The sequence below is a fragment of the Nuphar pumila genome, chromosome 8 (genome assembly GCF_984573655.1).
Source record: "Nuphar pumila chromosome 8, dmNupPumi1.hap1.1, whole genome shotgun sequence".
In the NCBI taxonomy this organism is placed as follows: domain Eukaryota; kingdom Viridiplantae; phylum Streptophyta; class Magnoliopsida; order Nymphaeales; family Nymphaeaceae; genus Nuphar; species Nuphar pumila.
Window position 1 is genome coordinate 2,293,799 of NC_143256.1, and position 23,235 is coordinate 2,317,033.

A 23,235-nucleotide genomic window follows, 5' to 3' on the forward strand; every position below is an offset into this window, starting at 1 on the left:
CTGATCGTTTGTTCAGGCTGCTGTGAAGTTTAAAAAATCTTATATCGCCATTATTTTTATGTTCTGGCTGTCGAAAAAAAAACCCAGGAACTCTTATAGTCGTAGATCTGCATATTTCTTTGGATCTGATCGTATGTTCAGATCTGATCATAGATCTGGGCGTTGTGGTGAAGGCAAATCACTATAGTGGATCGGTTCATTGTGGAGCAGTTCATTTACGAACCGTGACAAGCTGTTTTTGTGTGCATGTGGACATCTACTGCAGCAACGTCAGTGGTTGTGGCTCCTTAGTTCGTGTTATTCATTATGGGTGATGCTCAAAAATCTGATTATAAGAATGAAGCTATTGAGGAATATAAAGCCTTTGCCAATCCCTTCTCCTATGGTTCTTCTGTGAAATTAAATGAAACTAACTATGCAAGGTAGTCCAAAACCTTTATGATGTCCATTTATGATGTCCGTGTCTGGACATCGTAGAAAGCATATTCTATTGAAATCTGAACCTAATGATAAAACAGGAAAATATAATACTTGGGACGAAGATAATGATATTGTTATGTCATGGATCATGAATAACATTGAATCTCATGATGCAGATGGCTTAATTTATTACAATACGGCTAAACAGATGTGGGACACTCTTCGTGATACGTACTCTCAAGAGACCAATGTGAGCCGTATTCTACAAGTTGAATAGGAAATATATAATCTACAGCAAGGTGACCAATCATTAGCCCTGCCTCTGTCAAGGCAGCCTTTGAAAGACTGAATGCTCATAGGCCTCTGTGCTGCCCAAAACAAAAGGATCATCAAGAACAGACCATGGTTTCTCGTTTCCTCACAGGTCTATCATCAGAGTTCTCAGTTGTAAAAGGTCAAATGTTGACTGGGTCAGATGTTCCTACTCTTGCTGATGCATACAATCGATTGAGTAGACTTGCCATCTCTCTTCCACAATCTCAACCTGCATCTCAGTCATCTGCTTTAGCTGTACCATCTAATTATGGACGAGGAAATACTATGCATGTTAGAGGCACAAGTCGTGGAAGCGGTATGGGAGGTAGAGGCAAACTCCAATGTACCTATTGTGGAAAATCATGACATTTAGAAGATCGCTGCTGGGATAAACATGGACGGCCTGCATTTTCTCCATTAAAGCCGAATGTTCCAAAAGCTAATGTTACAAAACTAGAAGTAGAGCATGAAACCAATTCTCCTAGTGAATCTATCACTCTTAGCCGTGCATAATATGAGGAGCTGGTTTCTCATCGTTTTTCAAGTTCCTCTTCTCCTGTTGCTGGTGTGGCCTACTCTACTGGAGACCATATTTCTCCTTATGATAGTAAGTGGATTATTGACTCTGGTGTATCTAGACATTGTTAAAACATATGTAATAATACCATAATACCCGATAGGGGTATTATGGTCATTTCACAAAGTACCCCATAGGGGTACTTATTTTGTTTCTCTTATTTTACTGTTTTTTCTTTTTCTTTTTATTTTTTAATATGTATTTTTTGGATACCGAAAAGGGGCCCCACAATGGAGTCGTTGGGGCCCCCAACGGTCACATATGTGACCGTTGGGGGCTCCCAACGACTCTATTGGGAGCCCCTTTGGTCTCCTTTTCTTATAAATAGGGGGAACCCCCCATGTATATTGCATTGCTCTTGAGAGCTCCTCTTCAATAATAGTGATATTATTTTTCATGTGTATAGCCTTTTAATAAGGCCCTTTGTATACCCCTTAGTGGATTTCCTCTCTTGTGCTTGTTGCACTTGTCTGTGTGGGACATAGTGAATGCTTTAGCATTCTTGGCTTCTTCCGCTTATTTCATTACATGGTATCAGAGCCATACGATCTTCTAAAGGTAAAATTTTGTCTCTCTCTACTTTCTTTCTTTCTCACATCTTCATTGTGTAGCAATGGAAGTCAAGATCGATCTATCATTCAAACTCAATGGAAAAAATTAAATGATGTGGGCATCCGCAATGGAGAATAATCTCAAAGGCAAGAAGCTTTGGGGTTATGTAGTGGGAACCGTTCCTGAACCCCAACTTAAGCTCACAAAGATGGAAGGAGATCAAGAGAAAGCACTTGAAGGCGATGCTCGTCTCAAGGCCATTGAAGATTATAATCATCAAATGGAAGATTGGGAGAGCAACCATGCAAAAATCCTAGCATGGTTTATGAATAATGTCGAACTCAAGGTATGTGCAAATATTGCAAAATTCCGCTGGGCAAATGAAACTTGGTTTTTTATGAAGGGTATCTTTACCCAAAGGATCTTGCAAGAGCTTATTTCTTTGCAAGAAAAAGTAAGAACCACAAAACAAGGTGACATGAGCATACAAGATTACTATAGTGCTCTAAATCCTTTGTGGGATGAATTGGCTCTTTTAGAGCCTAAATGGGTATCTATGGAGGATGTGGTTCTAAGACAAAAACAAATGGAACAAGATAGATTGTTTCAATTTTTATTTGGGCTTCGTCCCGAATTTGAACAAGTGAGATCCTCACTTCTCCATAGATCCACGTTTCCTCCCTTAGAAGAGGCTATTGCCGAGATTACTCAAGAAGAGACTAGGCATAGCATGGGTAAAAGCATAGAGGAAGTTCTTGCCGTATCTAAACCCGTCTATCATGTTAAAACATACAAACCACCTCATTTTGGTAAGCAAAGGAGTGGTGGAAGAAAAATGATTATATGTCACCATTGTTATGAGCCGGGACATATTAAACCCGTTTGCCCAAAGCTAAATGGGGCATTCAAGCCAAAGGTGGCTTTCGTTGAAGAATCTGTTAGAAAATGACATATATATGTATATACTTGAATATATATATATTTATATATATATATACATACTTTTCGTAATACAAGAGTATGTATATGTATATATATATATGTATATAACTATATATTTAAAGTATATACTTATATTCTTGTAATACTTTTTTATTTATTTATTTTTGTAATTTTATTTCTTTCTTATTTTTTGTCTTTTTGTCAAACAGTCATAATTGACTAGAGCTGTTGGACTGTCAAAACAGCCAACAGCCTTTTTGTCAGGTTCTGTCAAACAGTCAAAATGTTGACTGTTTGAATAGAGCTGTTGGGCTACTCCCAACGGCTCTAATTAGAGCTGTTGGGAGTAGCCCAACAGCTATCCCAACAGCTATTTTAATAGCTCCTCTCATGTAACCTCTCTATAAATAAGGGCATGCTGCCCATTGTAATTAATATACAAAGGTAGAGGGTTTTACCTTTTACGTATTCAGATTCAAGTGCATTTATGCACTATTCTTATGTTTGTGCTGTGGAGCATTTTGTATGCTATTTTGGTTTATCATATTGGGTGAATGTATGTTTTGTCAAGTTGTTTGTAGACTTGATTGTGTGAAAGACTCTTTACATGGTATCAGAGCTTGGTGTATGATCAACCGTGCATTGGTGAGCTGCCTCGTAAAGCGTGCCTTCTTTCTTTCGTGATTGGTGGTTCCTTTTTTTCTTTGGATTCATCATGGGTGAATTTTTTCCGCACAATACAAGCAACTCCAACTTCATTCCGCCATTCAAACTTGAAGGAAGCAACTATAACATTTGGGCGGGACACTTGGAGACATTCATCAAGGGTCAAGGTTTGTGGGGATTTGTAAGAGGTACTATTCTTGAACCCACTCCCAAAATTACATTAGGTAAAAATGACGTTGAGACTAGTCTTGAAGAAAAAAACAAAGCCATGGAAGAATACTACAAAAAATTAGATGAATTGGAAATGAAAAATGCCAAAATTCTTTCATGGATGCTTAGTGGAGTTGAAACAAAAATTGCCTCAAACCTTTTGTGTTACAAAAGGCAAATGAAGCATGGGAATATCTTAGAGGTATGTTTACCGAAAAAGATATGGCTCACAAGTATTATCTCCAAGAAAAAGTTAGAAACATTAAACAAGGAGATAAGAATATAAGAGATTATTTTATGGAGTTATCTTCCATTTGGACCCAACTTGCTCAATTTGAACCCAAATGGGAAGGAAAGTGTATAGAAATGCAGAGAGTTCAAGTTGAAGAAGAGAGACTTTTCGCTTTTCTCTATGGTTTGAGACCCGAGTTTGAACAAACAAGGGCCTCCTTGCTATCATCTTCATCACCTCCTCCTATTCATGAGATTCTCACTAAACTTAGTGGAGAAGAGACTAGGCTAAACATGAGTAAAAATGTTAGTGTGCTTGCTACTTCTAGCAATGGTCAAGAAGAGTATTGCGCACTTGCTGCATCAAAACCAGGACACTATATCAAGCCATATAAACCTCCTCATTTTAATAAGAATCGAGGAGAATAAAAAATCATTTGCCATAATTGTAATGAGCCCGGTCATATTAGGCCTCAATGTCCTAGATACAAATATAGGCCTCAAGAAAAGCGTGTTGCGGCTGCACCATCAAAACAAGATGAAGATACTTTGAATCTCAAAGACCTCACCAAATCATTATCTCAACTGACGGAGGCATTACAACCACTGCTTAAAGGATCTACCTCAGGAGCGGCCATTGCAACCTCTTCTACTCCTGGTATGTGCTCTTGGCTTCTTGATTCAGGAGCTTCTTTTCATATGACCCCACATAGATCTATATTATCCGAATGTCAACCTAATTCAAATGCATCATTTGTTTCCACTGCCGATGGTACTGCGTTGAAAATAGAGGGTGTTGGAATTTTTAAAAATGATTTGTCAAAACATAATAACTTTTATATTCCGAAAATAAGACTTATACCAAAACTTCATCTTAATCTACTTTCTGTTTCTCAAATCTCGGATCATGGATGTGATGTCATTTTCTCATCAAGTAAATGTTGGGTGCAGGATCGCGAGTCCGGGAAATTGATTGGGGAAGGTTCTAGGCAATGAGATCTCTATTATATGGATTTCCTTTGTATTCCAAAGGAATCATTTTGCAACACTGCCCAAACAAAAGACATACGGACTTGGCATCATAGACTTGGGCATCCAAATATAAGAAAATTAAATTTTGTACCTATTACCAAGAATCTTTGTAAAGATAATTTTGAATGCAAAGAATGTTTACTTGGTAAAATGACAGTCTTGCCTTATGGTCAAAGAACTTTTTACTCCTCAATGCCTTTTGAATTAGTTCATTCGGATGTATGGGGTCCTGCTCCTGTAGCCTTTAAAGGCGGATTCTCCTACTATGTTGTGTTTATTGATGACTTCACTAGATATTGTTGGATTTACTTTCTTAAGTATAAATCAGATGTATTTGCAACCTTCAAAACATTCCATAACATGATTAAAAATCAATTTAAAAGTAAACTCAAAATTCTCAGAACTGACTCTGGAGGAGAATACTTGTCAAATGAGTTTAAACAATTTTTAGAAAATGAAGGAATTTTACATCAAAGATCATGTTCTAGAACCCCACAACAAAATGGAGTTTCAGAAAGGAAACACAGACATATTATGGAAACTACAAGAACTCTTCTTATTGCTAAAAATGTTCCAAAAAATCTTTGGGCTGAAGCTGCATTAACCTCAGTATATCTTATAAATAGAATGCCTTCCAAAACTTTATCTAATGAAATTCCTTTTGAAAAATTATTCAAATATCAACCTGACTATCAAAGACTGAGAATCTTTGGTTGCAAATGTTATGTTTTGAATGATAAAGGAGATAAACTATCTTCTAAAGCTATTTCCTGTGCGTTCATTGGTTATTCAGAAACACAAAAAGGATTTAAATGTTATGATACCAAAAATGATAAACTTCTCATTTCAAGGAATGTTAATTTTGTTGAAAATGAAAGTGGATTTGAAGAAAACATGTCGGAAGACATAAACTCTGATTATTCTTTCTTGTTCAAACTATTGTCTAATGATGAAAATATTTATGTAGAACCTCTTATTGAAAATAGAACAATAGTTGAACCAATAGTATACACTAGAAGAAATCGAAATGCATTCAATGAAGGTGTAAATCAAAGTAATCATGAAGCATTAGAAATTCCTTCAGAACAAACCACTATTCGTAGATCAGAACGAACCTCAAGAATCCCAAATAAATTTGTGTCTTATGATTCATTCTCTCCTAAACATAGAGCATGTCTTATAGCTATCTACTCATATTTTGAACCCTCATGTTACAATGAAGCAAAAAAATTTACCTGAATGGATAAAAGCTATGCACATAGAATTAGAAGCTCTTAAATATGCTAATGCTTGGGAAATTCTGGATTTACCTATAGGAAAAAAGACAATAGGTTGTAGATGGGTTTTTAAAGTAAAAACCAAAAGTGATGGATCCTTGGAAAGGCATAAAGCCAGATTAGTTGCCAAAGGATATTCTCAAGAATACGGAGTAGATTACGAAGAAAGTTTTGCTCCTGTTGCCAGGATGACCACTGTTCGAATGCTTGTAGCTATTTCAGCTATTAAAAATTGGAATATATTTCAAATGGATGTTAAAAATGCATTTTAAATGGGAATCTCAATGAGGAAGTATATATGGATATTCCACCTGGATTAATAATTCCTTCAGGTAAAGTGCTTAAATTAAAAAAGGCATTATATGGCCTCAAACAAGCACCTAAAGCTTGGTTTGATACTTTTAACAATGTTATTACAAGGTATGGTTTTAAACCATGCTATACTGATACAACTTTGTTTATCAAAAACTCTTCTGCTGGTATTATAATTTTACTTTTATATGTTGATGATATGTTAATTACAGGTAGTGACAAGGAGGGAATCAAGAAAGTAAAACAATTTTTGAAAAATTCTTTTGAAATGACAGATCTTGGGTTTCTAACATACTTTCTTGGTATAAAAGTTTCATACTCTAACCGAGGATACATATTGTCACAAACAAAGTTTGCTTCAGATATTATTGACAGGTCAGGACTTTCAGATGATAAAGTTGTTGATACTCCAGAGATTGTTGGAATGAAAATGCGAGCCGATGATGGAGTTCCTTTGGACAATCCAACTCCATTCAGACAGCTAGTGGGATCTCTTATGTATTTAAGTATTACAAGACCAGACATAGCCCATGCTGTACATATAGCCAGTCAATTTCAACATGCTCCAACATCAGCTCATATGAGTGCAGTCATGAGAATTATTAAATACATCAGAGGCACTATAAATAAGGGAGTCTTTCTGTCCTCTTCTTCCTCCTTAGATCTTATTGCATATTCTGATGCTGATTGGGGAGGAGATCCAAATAACAGGCGCTCAACAACTGGTTTTTGTATATTTCTAGGTGAATCTTTGATTTCATGGAGGTGCAAGAAACAACAAAAGGTGTCATTATCATCTACAGAAGCTGAATATAGAGCAATGGCAACTACTACTATGGAAGTCGTGTGGCTCAAACAACTGATTTCAGATATGGGGATTCACCTTCAGAATCCTACAAGATTGTGCTGTGACAATAAGAGTTCGATATACATTGCTCGAAATCATACATTTCATGAAAGAACTAAGCATATAGAGATGGATTGCCATTTTGTTCGTGAAGAATATTTGAAGAAGACTATTGATCTTCCCTATGTGACATCAGAATATCAACTTGCTGACTTCTTCACCAAGGCACTATGCTCACCAAGATTCAACTTTTTACTTGACAAACTTTCGGTGATTTCACCATAAGTTTGAGGGAGACTGTTAGAAAATGACATATATATGTATATACTTGAATATATATATATATATTTATATGTATATATATACATACTTTTCGTAATACAAGAGTATGTATATGTATATATATATATGTATATAACTATATATTTAAAGTATATACTTATATTCTTGTAATACTTTTTTATTTATTTATTTTTGTAATTTTATTTCTTTCTTATTTTTTGTCTTTTTGTCAAACAGTCATAATTGACTAGAGATGTTGGACTGTCAAAACAGCCAACAGCCTTTTTGTCAGGTTCTGTCAAACAGTCAAAATGTTGACTGTTTGAATAGAGCTGTTGGGCTACTCCCAACGGCTCTAATTAGAGCTGTTGGGAGTAGCCCAACAGCTATTTTAATAGCTCCTCTCATGTAACCTCTTTATAAATAAGGGCATGCTGCCCATTGTAATTAATATACAAAGGTAGAGGGTTTTACCTCTTACATATTCAGATTCAAGTGCATTTATGCACTATTCTTATGTTTGTGCTGTGGAGCATTTTGTATGCTATTTTGGTTTACCATATTGGGTGAATGTATGTTTTGTCAAGTTGTTTGTAGACTTGATTGTGTGAAAGACTCTTTACAGAATTCACCACCAAAGAAGATGACGGCAAGAACGGGGATCTCAAAGATACTCTTGGGCAAATCTCCTTGGCTCTTCAACAAATTCTAAAGGTCACTTCTTCCACCTCCGGTGCCGCCATTGCCTCATCATCACCTCCCGGTACGTACTCTTGGATTTTAGATTCCGGAGCCTCTTTTCACATGACTCCTCATGAAAATGCATTAACCAATGTGCACGCCAATTCAAAATTATCTTGTGTCTCTACGGCCGATGGAACTTTTCTCAAAATAAATGGTATTGGAACTCTTGATTCTAAAAATATTCAAAATTTTCTTGTTCCAAAAGTTAGAATAGTTCCTAAATTAAATCTTAACGTCTTTTCCGTTTCTCAAATAGCCGACCATGGATGTGAAATATCTTTCTCATCCCAAGGGTGCTTTGTGCAGGATCTCCGGTCCGGGAAGCGGATTGGGCAAGGCCATAGGAAGGGAGACCTTTATTTTATGGATAACTTAACAATTTCAAATGCCTCATTTTGCACTTATGTCCAAGACAAAAATATTGAAACTTGGCATAAAAGACTTGGACATCCAAGTTACTCTAAAATGTATCTTTTTCCTTTTGGAAACAAGTTTTGTAAAGAAAAAGATATCAATTGCAAAGATTGCATTTTTGGAAAAATGAAGTCTACTCCTTTTCCTATTAGAACTTTTGTGACAACAAGACCTTTTGAATTGGTGCATTCCGATGAATGGGGGCCATCTCCGGTTTTATCCAAAGGTGGTTATTCGTATTATGTTACGTTTATTGATGATTATACTAGATACGTATGGATTTATTTTCTTAATGCTAAATCGGAAGTTTTTAACTTCTTCAAAGAATTTCATGCAAAAGTTCAAAATCAATTTCAAAGTCAAATATCCATTCTTAGATCCGATTCGGGTGGAGAGTACTTATCAAATGATTTTCAATCATATCTAAAACAACATGGCATTTGTCATCAAAAATCTTGCCCAAGGACTCCTCAACAAAACGGTCTAGCAGAGAGAAAACATAGACATATTTTAGAAACCACTAGATCCTTACTCATTTCTAAAAATATTCCTAAAAATTTTTGGGCCGAAGCCGTGTTGACCTCCACCTATTTAATCAATAGGATGCCATCTTCAAAATTGAATAATATCTCTCCTTATGAAAAACTTTTCAATATGACACCCGACTACAATCGTCTTCGTATTTTCGGGTGTAAATGCTTTGTTCTTTTGCATAAAAGAGATAAATTGTCACCTAAAGCAATAGAATGCGTATTTTTAGGATATGGTGAAAATCAAAAGGGCTATAGATGCTTTGACTATAAGAACAATAAATTATTTGTTTCCAAAGATGTGACGTTTTTAGAAGATGAAAATGGATTTGAAATTTTGGAAAAACCAAATGAAATTGATTATATGTTTATCAATGATCTTTTAGAAGACTCAAATGATGATCTTTTGAGTCATCCGGAATCTTTAGAAAATACTCATGATAATGATGTATCACCAACTAATGGTGACAATCTCCAAGTATACACTTGGCGTGAGGAAGCACAACCTATTAGTGCTTTAGAAAAATTCTTGCGGCTTAATGAACCCCTAGAAGAAACCTCTCTTAGGCGTTCTTCTAGAGAATCCATTCCACCAAATAGGTTTGTCTCATATGAAACTCTCTCACCTAAATATAGAGCTTGTCTAATTGCCTTGCATTCTTACTATGAACCTTCCCACTATAATCAAGCAAAAAATATTCCTCATTGGGTTGAAGCAATGAAAGTTGAACTAGATGCTTTAAATAAGGCTAAAACTTGGGAAATAGTTCATCTTCCTCCAAATAAAAAAGCTATAGGATGTCGATGGGTCTACAAAGTCAAAACAAAAAGTGATGGTTCCCTAGAACGTTATAAAGCTAGATTAGTTGCTAAGGGATATTCACAAGAATATGTCATCGATTATGAGGAGACTTTTGCCCCCGTGGCTCGCATGACAAGTGTTAGAACTCTAATAGCAGTAGCATCATCTAAGAAATGACTTATATTTCAATTAGATGTTAAAAATGCCTTTCTTAATGGCCAGTTGAATGAAGAAGTATATATGGACCCTCCGCCGGGAATTAATGTTAACCAAGGTCAAACTCTTCGGTTATTAAAAGCTTTATATGGTCTTAAACAAGCCCCTAAGGCTTGGTATGATAGATTTAGTGCTATCATGTTAAAATTGGAATTTCGTTCATGTTATACTGACACTGCTCTCTTTATTAAACGTGCAGGTAATAGTATCATTATCCTTCTGCTTTATGTTGATGATATGATCATCACTGGCAATGATGAAAGTGGTATTCTTAATGTTAAAAATATGTTAAAACATAATTTTGATATGTCTCATCTGGGTTTTCTCAGGTACTTTCTTGGTATAGAAGTAGCATACTCTCCTCGAGGGTATATACTGTCACAGATGAAGCTTGCTGCAGACATATGTTCCAAATTTGGGATTTCAGATGACAAAAAGGTGGAGACTCCCGAGGTTATCAATGCTAAACTACGACTGGAGGATGGAGTTCTGCTGGATGATCCTACGCCCTACAGGCAACTCATAGGCTCCCTCACCTATCTGACTATCACCAGGCCGGATATTGCTCATGCTGTGCACTCTGCAAGTCAATTTCAGCATGCTCCTACATCTGTGCATATGGGTGCTGTGCTCCGGATCATTCGATACATCAAAAATACTTTGACTAAAGGGCTATTCCTATCCTCAATCTCTTCCTTAGACTTACTGGCTTATACTGATGCTGATTGGGGAGGAAACCCAAATGATCGAATCTCAACTACTGGCTTTTGTGTTTTTCTAGGAGATTCGCTAATTGCTTGGAGGTGCAAGAAACAACAGAAAGTCTCGTTGTCTTTTACTGAAGCAGAATACAGGGCTATGGCAACCACTACAATGGAGCTTGTGTGGCTTCGAAGTCTTCTTCAAGATATGGGAGTCAAAATTACCGGTGCTTCGAAGCTTTGTTGCGACAACAAAAGTGCCATCTATATTGCCATCAACCACACCTTTCATGAAAGGACTAAACATATTGAGATGGACTGTCATTATGTACGTGATGAATATCTTCGTGGGACAGTTACACTGCCATATGTCACTTCAGAATATCAACTTGCAGATTTCTTTACCAAAGCCCTGCCTGCTCCTCGCTTCTTGTTCCTTCTTGGCAAACTTTCGGTCATTCCCCCGTAAAGTTTGAGAGGGGGTGTTAAAACATATGTAATAATACCATAATACCCGATAGGGGTATTATGGTCATTTCACAAAGTACCCCATAGGGGTACTTATTTTGTTTCTCTTATTTTACTGTTTTTTATTTTTCTTTTTATTTTTTAATATGTATTTTTTGGATACCGAAAAGGGGCCCTACAATGGAGTCGTTGGGGCCCCCAACGGTCACATATGTGACCGTTGGGGGCTCCCAACGACTCTATTGGGAGCCCCTTTGGTCTCCTTTTCTTATAAATAGGGGGAACCCCCCATGTATATTGCATTGCTCTTGAGAGCTCCTCTTCAATAATAGTGATATTATTTTTCATGTGTGTAGCCTTTTAATAAGGCCCTTTGTATACCCCTTAGTGGATTTCCTCTCTTGTGCTTGTTGCACTTGTCCGTGTGGGACATAGTGAATGCTTTAGCATTCTTGGCTTCTTCCGCTTATTTCATTACAGACATCTGTGTGGAAACTCTAAAAAATTTTCAGATCTAAAGGCTATTAATGCACATTGGAGAGTCTCATTAGATGATGGTAGTTTCTCTCCGGTTATTGGTCAAGGAAATGTCTCTATATCCTCTTCTTTGCAGTTGAAAAATGTTCATGCTCCTTCATTTCCTCAAACTTTATTATCAGTGAGTTGCCTTACAAAAGAGCTAAATTGTAGAGTGATATTTGATCCTGTGTGCTGTCATTTTCAGGATTTGCTGACGGGGAAGAAGATTTGTGGAGGCTATGAAGAAAATGGAGTCTACTATCTACATCACCCTGTGGGAAACATTTATGCTGCAATCGATTCTTCCTCGAGTCCTGTTCAGTGGCATCGTTGTCTTAGACATTCTTCATTGTCGAAGCTTCGTGATGTCATTTCTCAAATTCCGTCTACTACATCATTCCAGTGTGAAGCATGTCAGTTGGGCAAGCATCATCGGAGTTCGTTTCTTTCTAGTCAGAGTCAGTCCAGTCATAAGGTCTTTGAACTTCTTCATGCGGATGTATGGGGTCCCAGTAAGATTCCTACCAGGACCCAATGTCGTTATTACCTTGTTATTGTTGATGATTTTTCTAAGTTGTCTTGGGTGTTCTTAATAAAAGAAAGATCTGAAGTTCCTAGTATTCTCAAGTCATTAGTTATTGAAATAAAGACTCAGTTTGAATCTGTTGTCAAGATTATTTGCACTGATAATGCCCTTGAGTTTAAAACCAAAGCACTATTGCAAATTTATCGAGACCATGGCATTCAACCCCAAACCTCTTGTGCCTATACTTCCCAACAAAATGAGGTGGCTGAGCGAAAACACAGGCACCTCATTGATGTAGCTTGCACCCTTATGATTCAATCCAATGTTCCTGCTTCATATTGGGGTGATGCGGTTATCACAACTTGTTATTTGATCAACCACATGCCTTCATCATCCGTGGAAGACCAAATTCCTTTGCAAATCCTGTATCCTAATGTACCTCTCTTCTCTCTTTCGCCCAAGGTATTTGGGTGCGTTTGTTTTGTGCACAGGCTCGAACCTGATTGTGATAAATTAGCCACTCAAGCCACTAAGTGTATGTTTATAGGCTATCCAAAGAATCAGAAGGGGTATCGATGTTATGATCCGATTTCCTGTCGGGAGTATGTCAGTGCAGATGTATCCTTCTTGGAGTCTATTCCATATTATTTTAATACTGGTGCTCAGTTGCAAACTGATCAAGATGACTCATTTCCTCTTCCTGTTCCTCATTTTCCTTTGGAATCGGTGCCCCCATTACCGAATCCAACTCCACCTTCAACTCCACCTACCTCACTGTTTCACAATCCTCCATTGGTGTATGTGCGTAGAGCTCCACCTCCTCCAGTGCCTCCATCGTCTTCTTCTCCTGAGGTAAGTGTTCCTGATATCAATGACATTCATGTTGATGATAACATGCCAATAGCTCTACGAAAGGGGACACAACAATGTACCTTATATCCTATGTCTCAGTTTGTGTCAGATGCCAGAATTGGTAATCAGATGAAAGCTTTTATCTCAGCCTTATCTGCTGAAACTATTTCTCTGAATTATCAAACGGCTGTTCTCGATAGCAGGTGGAAGCAGGCTATGCAAGATGAAATGGATGCTTTACTGTCTCATCAGACATGGGATCTTGTTGATCCTCAAGTGGATGCGGACATCGTTGGATGCAAATGGGTATATACCAGAGTTACCGGAAGCGCCTAGCTAAAAGGGGAAGCGCGCTTCGGAAGCGCGAAACGTCGCGCTTCCGAAGCGTGGGGGGAAGCGTCCCCCTTTTTTGGGAAGCGCGTTTCCCTTTAATGGGGGACGCGTTTCCCTTTAATGGGGGACGCACTTCCCTTTAATGGGAAGCGCGCTTCCCATCACGCTTCCCCCACGCTTCCCCCTCGCTTCCCCCTCGCTTCCCCTATTTTTTTCAATTTTTTTGTATTTTTTATTTTTATTTTTTTCGCTTCCCCCTCGCTTCCGAGACGCTTCCTAGGTCGCTTCCGAGACGCTTCCTAGGTCGCTTCCGAGACACTTCCCGAATCGCTCCTAAGTGGTCCCACGCTTCCCCGCTTCCTAAAATTTTGAAAGTGCCTCGCTTCCCGCTCCCGCTTCCCGTATCGCTTCCCGCTTCCTCAACTGGCAACCATGGTATATACCATTAAGTACAACTCAGATCGTTCAATTGAAAGATATAAGGTCATGCTAGTAGCAAAAGGTTATACTCAGACATATGGTGTTGATTTCTTTGAGACATTTTCTCCTGTCGCGCGGATGGGCACCATCCGTCTTATTCTCTCGGTAGTTGTTCACCATGGATGGAGTTTGTGTCAATTAGATGTGAAGAATGCATTCCTATATGGGGATCTGTCTAAGACAGTATACATGCAACAACTTCCTGCGTTTGAGGTTGAGGGGGAGTGTCAGAAGGTGTGCAGATTAAGAAAGGCGATATATGGGTTGAAGCAAAGTCCTCGTGCATGGTTTCAAAAGTTGTTTGATGTGATGTCAAAGTTTGGTTTTGATAGGTCAGCGTCAGACCACTCATTATTTATTAAGAAAACTAACTGAAGCCTAGTTGTTATGGTGGTATATGTGGATGACATCATCCTTACAGGGGATAACATGAAAGAGATTGCAGCTACAAAGGCTCATCTTCAAAAACATTTTGTTAGCAAAGACCTTGGTCCACTTAGATACTTTCTGGGCATAGAAGTGGCCAGGAGCAGTGAGGGAGTGGTTTTGTCTCAACGGAAGTATGTTCTTGATCTATTAAAAGAGTCAGGAATGTTGGGAGCTAAACCAACAAATATTCTCATGGATCACAAAGTTCATTTATTGGACGAGGGGTCAAAACCCGTCGATAGTAGGAGTTATCGCTCGTTGGTAGGGAAGTTACTGTATGTGACAGTGACTAGACCTGATATTGCTTTGGCTGGAAGCAAGGTTAGCCAATTCATGGACAAACCGACAGAGGTACACTGGAATGCTACAATGATGATACTCAGGTATTTAAAATCTTCCCCTGGAAAAGAGTTACTATTCAAGAAGGGGGGTACTCTGAAGGTAATTGCTTACTCTGATGCTGATTATGCTGGGTCTGTAGAGGATAGAAAATCTACCACAGGATTCTGTGTATTTGTGGGAGGTAACTCATCTCTTGGAGAAGCAAGAAGCAAACCGTGGTGGCTAGGTCGAGTGCCGAATCTGAATATAGGGCTATGACCCAAACTGCAGCTGAATTGATGTGGGTTCGAACTGTGTCGACTGATCTTCAAGTGAAGGTTTCATCTCCTATGGTGATGATGTGTGATAACGAGACAGCTACATATATAGCAAATAATCCGGTATTTCATGAGAGAACAAAACATATTGAAATTGACTGCCACTACATAAGAGATATGGTTCAAGCTGGACATATATCTACCAAGCATGTAATCTCTGAGGATCAAGTTGTAGATATTTTTACAAAGCCTCTTGCCAGGTCCAGTTTCTCAAAATGTTGTGGCAAGCTGCGCATGATTGATATTTATGCTCCAGCTTGAGGGGGAGTGTTAAAATAAGTCTACCTCTTAAAGTTTTTCTTAAGTCCGTTTTTGGTATTCTCTAAATAATGAGGGACCCATATGTAATTTCTTTCTTATGGCTGATCTCTATTTAAACAAGTAGAGATTAGACCTAATACAAGATTAAGACGTCCCTCTCTACCTCTTTTTCTTTTCAACACTCCCAATGGTCATAAATGTGACCGTTGGGAGCTTCCAACGACTCTATTGTCTCAATAACCATATAGCCCCCCACATAATGACATAAAGGCAAAAAGCGTAAAATAACAAAAATACAAAAATGTTCCTAGTGGACTACAACTATTACAATGAATGAAAAGACAAAAATACCCCTAGTGGGTATTACTTATTACATAAGGAATAAATAAATAATGTATATTTTAACATCATCATGCACGGTTGGGGTTATACTAGGGTTGGAATATGACAGCACATGGTGCAAATGTATTTTGGAATCTGATATTGCACTTGGCTACTGGTGCGGCAAAAGTATCTTGATAAAAAGTTCACTAGTCTTTTAGGCTCCCATGTCTTTTAGTGCAAGCAAGTTAGAGACTGTTCCTTAAGTTTGTCAAGAGAAGGATTGACATGAATGGGAAGCAAAGGCCAGCTGTTCGGAGGATTGATCAGGAAAATTGGAAATGCAACCAGCAAGAGGTTCACATATGATCCCAGAAACCAATTATATTAAGAAAACTTGCAGAAACACCTTGAAGAGCAGGACTGATTCATTTTTGGATTTGAGTGAAAGTTGGAGTAAATTGAGGTCAGAGCAGAGTTGGATGCATTGAAGAGTTTCTATATTAGGAAGACCATGCCCTTGCATTTGGAATCATCGTGGTTGTCGGAACTTGAAAGAGGTTATAGAACTGGAACATATGTAGGAGGGGAAGCTGCACACTAGATTTTTGTGGTAATCCGGCAGTCAAGTAACATGTTTATTTCAGATAATAGTTGCTTGCAGTCGTGGAAGTGATCTAGCCATGTATTCCTAAAGCTGTGGCCTTCTTATTTGTTGCAATTTCAGGTTGTCAAAATAACATTACGAAGTGACTACTGACTACTGACTACTAATACATGTGGCTGGCTAGGCTTGGTGATAAGCACCACCGGTGTTGCTTCAATCATACCTCCGTCTTGAAAGATTTGTTTTTTGAAGCCTAATCAGTGAACTTTTTTAGGTTGGTATTTTCATATCTTATGACATGGAAGTCATGATCTTCCTGTAGTGCTTTCTCGTTTTTTCCCAGAAAGGAGTAGATCTTGATTTAAGGAGGGCACATTCTTAAATTCCATCAGCTTGGTAGCTTCTTGGCATTGAATTTATGGAGTGGCTGTTCTTAAGAAGCTGGTTTATCTCATCCCATTTTCTTTTTTTTGAAGTGGTGTGGTGAGTTGGTTGATCTGCTTAGGTTGGTTGGGTATTGTAATGAAATTAAAAAGTGCACAATAGAAATGACACTTAAGGGCTACAAGAGTACAAAGTGTGCACAAACACAAAAACCACTAATGGGCAAATACAACAAGCCACAAGGGCATACACAAAACACTCACCAAGAGAGAGAAAGCACAAGTAAAAAATAAATATTTTATTTATGAAAATGCTTGAGAAAAAACATAGCATGAATAGGGACAAAGAATCCCTTTATATACACCAAAGGGGAGCCAAGGGAGCTCCCAAGAGCTATAATTATAGCTGTTCATCCCAACATCTTTATGCTCAAAATGACCATAGAGCCCCTAGGCTAAACCAAAAAATAAAAATAAATAAAGAAAAAGGCAAAACTGTCCCTAGAGGACAACACCTATTAAGTGAGGAGAACAGACCAAAATGCTCCTAGAGGCATTACCTAATACAAAATAATATATATACATATAAATGTGTATATATAAATAAATACATAAATAAATATTTATTAAACAAGTATCTGGGTGATTTTCGTTGTTGCATGGGCTTAACAATTGGCTTCCATATGTATGGGTAAATGCTATGTCACATGGGTGCGGGTGCGGCGCAATTTTAAATTTTTTGGACACGGGGACTCGACTATATATATTATTATTTTTTAAAAAAGTGCACAGATACAACACATTCTATGTCTGTGACTGTGCACAGTCACAATTATTATTATTATTTTTTAAAAAAGTGCACCGACACAACACAGTCCACTGTGCACAGCACTGTGCATGTGACTCTTTATATATATATATTTTTTAAATAAAAAATATAAAAAAAATCATTTTTTAGGGACAAATGGACATTTTTGGACTCAGTCAAAGTTGACCGAGTCCAAAATGTGGACGGACTCGGCCTAGACTCGTTGACCGAGCCTGACTCGGCGTTGACCAAGTCCAGGCCGAGTTCGAAGCCGCACCCGTGTCCGCACCCGTGTCGGGGCGTGTCGACTCGGGTGCGGCACCTTCCTAGCCGAGTCCGTGTGACTTAGGGTAAATGTTTCTTTTCATTATTCTGCTATTCTTTGTTGTATGTCATATACTATGCTGCTCAATTTGTAAGATGAACAAGAACATAGGTTATCCACTTGGTACCTATCAAGTCATTGTTTCTCATTTCTTTAGCTTGATTTGACATTCAATTGCATTTTTTGCATGTTCTTTGATGTTTTTTGTTCTTCTTCTGATGGTTTCAAGATTTTCCAGGACATCCTCTGAAATTTTTTCCTAGCACTATCCATAAAATAATGATATATGTTTGTTTTTTATGTCATAAAATGAATATCTTGGTTTATGATTTTATTAATGTTTTACCTTAAGCTGTTCACTGTGTTTCTGCAGGTGTCATTGCAATGTCATGGTGTCCTAATGACAGCTCCTTTCTACTTACATGTGCAAAAGATAATCGGACACTGTGCTGGGACACAGTTACCGGAGAGGTAAACTTTCATTTCAATTTTTCAATACCTTATTCGTTATGTCAAGAGATGGGAGAGTTGCAGGTATATAGTTCTCCTTTGGCATTTGCGTGTGGGTGGGTGCATATCATATGTGAGTGTCCATGCTGGCGTGCAATAATTTCACTCATTTTTGCCTTTCTGAAAAAATGATTGTGCTATGTGCAGATCGTTTGTGAATTGCCAGCAAGCACTAATTGGAATTTTGATATTCATTGGTACCCAAAGATACCTGGAGTCATATCAACATCTTCATTTGATGGGAAAATTGGCATTTACAATATTGAGGTAATTACACAGTTCTTGTATATGCTCTATTGCATTTGTGAAATTGAGTCTTATTGTTGAAGTCATTCTATCGAGTTCTTTCTGATGATGTTGTAAATAATGTAATATAGGATCTAAAGCTATTAATCATAAAAATATCAGGTTGCTGTATCACATGATAAGCACTGCCAGTGTTAGTGGACAATTTCACGGATAATGACAAAAGCAGAATTTGAGACCATGGTCTTCTTTATTCAAAAAAGAAGAAAAGAAACAGACCATGGTCTTCTGTAGGATCATTTCATTCCCCTCCCTCTTCTTATGTTTGGTCCATATATTCGCTATAATACGTCATAACAAATGTTTTGCGTTACTGGGGACATGCATAAATTCTTATTTATAAAAGGAAAGCTTTATCTGATTGGATTTAAAAAACCAAAAGGGTGCAACATCTTATGATACTGTACCATATTGCATGATACAATCCGTTAAGGAATGAATCATCAATTTTTTCCAATAGAGAGGGTGTATGCTATTGTATGGACATCGTATCATATGGTCTATGAATTTTACAATATTGAGTAGAAATTGGAAGTGTAAGCAAGAAAGAGGAAGGAACCAGGCAGCATCTGGAGTGCACACTTCTCGTTCAAAATTCTTGAATGGAAAGTGTAAGGTATGATAGAAAGCTCGCATCCAGGAACAGAAAATGTGACTGCATTGTAACGCCCCAAAATTTCAAACTTTTGAACCTTTCAGGAAACATGCAAGAGACTAGAAAAAATCTCTTTTCTTCAGAGTTTGTTTGTGAAATCAGCGGAAGACTATTCTTTTGTTAAATTTAGAAAGGCATGCTGACAACTTTGGGCACGTTAGCTAAAAGAACCAAAACTCACAATCCATAATACTTGCAAAACACTGGGAAAAACCACTTTCTTTAAAAGAAGTTTTCAAATAGTACAAAATTCGGATATCCCAAAGAAAATCCGTTACAAAACCCACAAACGTCCAGGACGCGAGCTAAGAGCAAGAAAAAGGAATCTTGAAGCCATCTTGCCATCGCGCTATCGCCCGTGGTGTACCTAATCATCACCTGTACCCATAAAATGGGTTAGTTTCGCGAAAAACTAGTAGATGCACAAGTGAGACTATAAGAAACTGAATTAAGGGCATTTAATTCAGCATGCTAAACAGTTTAAAGCAGACATGCAATTAAACAGGTAAGCAGTGCAAAACAGGTAAGCAGTTCAAATAGGTAAGCAGTGCAAAACAGGTAAGCAATTCAAGTAGGTAAGCAGTTCAAAGCAAGTAAGCAGTGCAACTGTCAAACACAACATGCCGATTCATTTGATCGTAAGCTGTGAACTACTACACAATAAGCAAGTCTCATGACCCATCAACTAGTGTGAACATACTTTATGTTTCGATATAGGCAAAACGTAGAAACAACCGGCTAGTTTGGGCGTCTGTTATTCTATGTATTTTCAATAACCCGAATAGCTAGTTGAGTCCGCTCCTAAGGGGACGACTTTAGCCGAGAGAGGATTCCCCAAAGGCAGGTACTTGGCAACGGATGCATCCAACTTCTGCAGAAGTCCATGAGATCTACCACCTAGGATAATGTTTGGTAGTCTCTTCCCCTAACTGCAATGACTGGAGAGGCCGGATCTTTGCCCGTGGGGTGGTTGTTAACAATCTGTCCATTGGAGTTTTGTACCGCTCTGTCCTCTCCCTTGATAGACAACAAGAAGCGAATGAGTGCGTTAGGTGTTGCTTAACTAACGACTCATTCTATGCTGTGGTCTTTCAACCACTCGAGTATCTAGCCTGTGAAGGCGATCAATCACCATTTTATGTGATTACAACATTGTGCATTTAGCACTATTCGAGGTCGCACGACTACAAGTACTCTAGGATGAAAGGGGGTATAGCTCCTCAATAGGAGTCTCAACAAAAGTGTTTCACAAAGATGTAATGTTTCTGAAGCTCTGCTTTGGACATTATCTATCTTTCGAAACAACTAACAGCTTGTGCCAACATTCGGCATGCGATTTTCTAGAATCTCATCCGCTATCGTGGTATCTACATGCCTCGCATGACTCGATACCAGGCTCGATAAACTAGATACGGGTTTCTCAACAGAACCTCCGCTAAGAAGTTTGCTCAAGTCAACTTTACAGGACTGCTCGCTCGAAAAGCCAGGATCCCTGCTAGGGATCCCTTTCCTTAGACGAGGATGTATTGTTGAGCTCCCGACTCAACTCTTGTCGCAAGAGGGAGAGCGGTAAATGCCTCTTGCATCCTCCACAAGGATGCCTTTATAACACATGCAATGAGCGAAAACCTGAGCGTCATCTGCAATGACATGGCAGTAACGAAACATTTGCAAAAGCAAGAGCCTGAGCGCAAAGCGCGACGACAAAGTAAAGATATGATAGAAAGTAAAGGACAAGGATCGCGAAACCGCGTCCTTGAGTTAAATGCATACTCGTATAAATATATATGATATATATATATATATATATATATGTGCATATATATTTATTTAATTGTCCATTTTAGTTAATTGAACTCAATTCAATTGTCCAAGTCCTCCGTGCAATTTTCTCCTACCTTAGGGAGTTGCAAGTTTGCTGGCGCCTGCGGGTGTAAACGATTAACGGCTCGGGTCGCGAAGCGCTTGCGAGATCTGTCGTACGAGCTGCAAAAACGACAGTCTTTGCAAGCTAACACCAAAAATAGAAGATCAGGAGCACTATCGCTGACCTGATGTGAAGGAAGCAGAGGCAGGGACATCATGCCCTTGCACACCTGCTATCAGCGCAAGAAGCAGGGGCTGCGAGCCCCTGTTGACCTGCTGTCAGCAAATTACTAGGAGGCAAGGGGTTGCACCCCTGCCCTCAGAAAGCGAGGGCAGACAGGGTTGCGCCCCTGCCTGACAAAGTAGCAAAGAGGCAGGGGCTTCACCCTTGTCTATCTAGTATGCAAGGAGGCAGGGACTTGTCCCCTGCGTTGCGATTATGCGAACAGGCAGGGGGCGAAGCCCCTGCCTGATGCCGGGGGAGAGGAACGAGGCTCTCCTCCCCCCCCCTTCCAGCCAAAAGGCAAAGAGGCAGGGGCTAGGCCCCTGTCCGTTAGCCACCAAGGGGTGAGGCAAGGGGTTTCGCCCCTGCCTGCCGAATACGCAAAGAGGCAGAGACTTGTTCCCTGCCTGTCGAACACGCAAACAGGCAGGGGGCGAAGCCCCTGCCTGACACCAGAGAAGAGGGAGGCAAGGGGACTTGCCCCTCCCTGTCGAAAAACAACGGAGGCAGGGGTGATGCCTCTGCCTAAAGAGAGAAAAGGGCGCAGGGAGGGGGCTCGACCCCTCCCCTGACCAATAGAGGAAACAAGGAGCAGGGAGGAGGCTCGGCCCCTCCCCTGCTAAAGATGGTGCAGGGAGGGGGTTCGACCCCTCCCTGTAATCAGAGGGAGTAGGGAGGGAGCTCGACCCCTCCCTGTAATCAGAGGGAGTAGGGAGTGTAAAACCCGCTTTAAAAAAAAAAAAAAATCGGACTCGGGCCGGGTCGGGTCCGGACCCGACCCGGGCCCGTCACCGTTAGGGTTTTAATAACCCGACTTAGGAAGAGGATTTCAAATCCTCTTCCCGAGCGCCGCCCCCTTCCACCTTCGTTTTCGGAAGACTTAGGGAAACCCATCGGGGTTTCCCCATTCGTCGCCCCCCTGAGTATTTTAAAAGCATTGCATGGGGGGGGGGAGGGGAAGGCACACAACCCTTCGGCCCCCCTGTGCGTCTCCTTCTTCCCTGTGCACGCCTCCAGAGCCGCCAACCACCTCGCCTCCTCTCCTTCCAGGTATGCAGCCTCCACCTTTTCCTCCTCCCCCTGCCCTTTCTCTCCATGATCGACAGGGGCCATTGGCCCCTGCCATTCCTCTTTTTGGTAGGGGCCTATGGCCCCTGCCCTTCCTTTCAAGCCAGCAAGAGCCTTCGACTCTTGCCTCCCTTTTCGGAAACCCAGCAGGGGCCGATGGACCCTGCCCCTCTCTTAGTCGTCTGGCCCCTGCCCCTCTTTAAATATCCGGCAGGGGCCGATGGCCCCTGCACCTGTTTCCTTTGTCGGCATGGGTCATTGGACCCTACCCCGCTCTGTTTTGAGTCGGCAGGAACCGTTGATCCCTGCCTTGTTTTGCAGAGAAGCCGAAACCCCAGTCCTTTATTGTCGTTTTCCCTATTCATTTAAATGCATGCTAATAACGTACCTTTGCACCTTACGCAACAGACTCCGTTCGTGCTCCGTGGCCCGACCCTCGTATTATCCTCTCGCGTAGGCGTACGCAGCTGCACGATATCCCAAGGTAGGGTAAAGTCGCACAAAGGGCAATAAATGAACCTATTTAAGTTGAAATAATTAAGATGCCCGTGCTAGACATGCTTAGA

General features: G+C 39.6%; 1 protein-coding gene across 1 annotated transcript in view; it reads left to right on the plus strand.

The window, feature by feature from the left end:
• LOC149829441 (protein transport protein SEC31 homolog B-like) overlaps positions 1-23,235 on the plus strand; it is a 134,782-nt gene that overhangs the window by 55,454 nt on the left and 56,093 nt on the right. The window contains exons 8-9 of the mRNA XM_090016188.1: positions 18,415-18,512; positions 18,699-18,818. Coding sequence (XP_089872314.1) covers positions 18,415-18,512; positions 18,699-18,818 — 218 coding nt within the window. The remainder of the gene's footprint in view (positions 1-18,414; positions 18,513-18,698; positions 18,819-23,235) is intronic.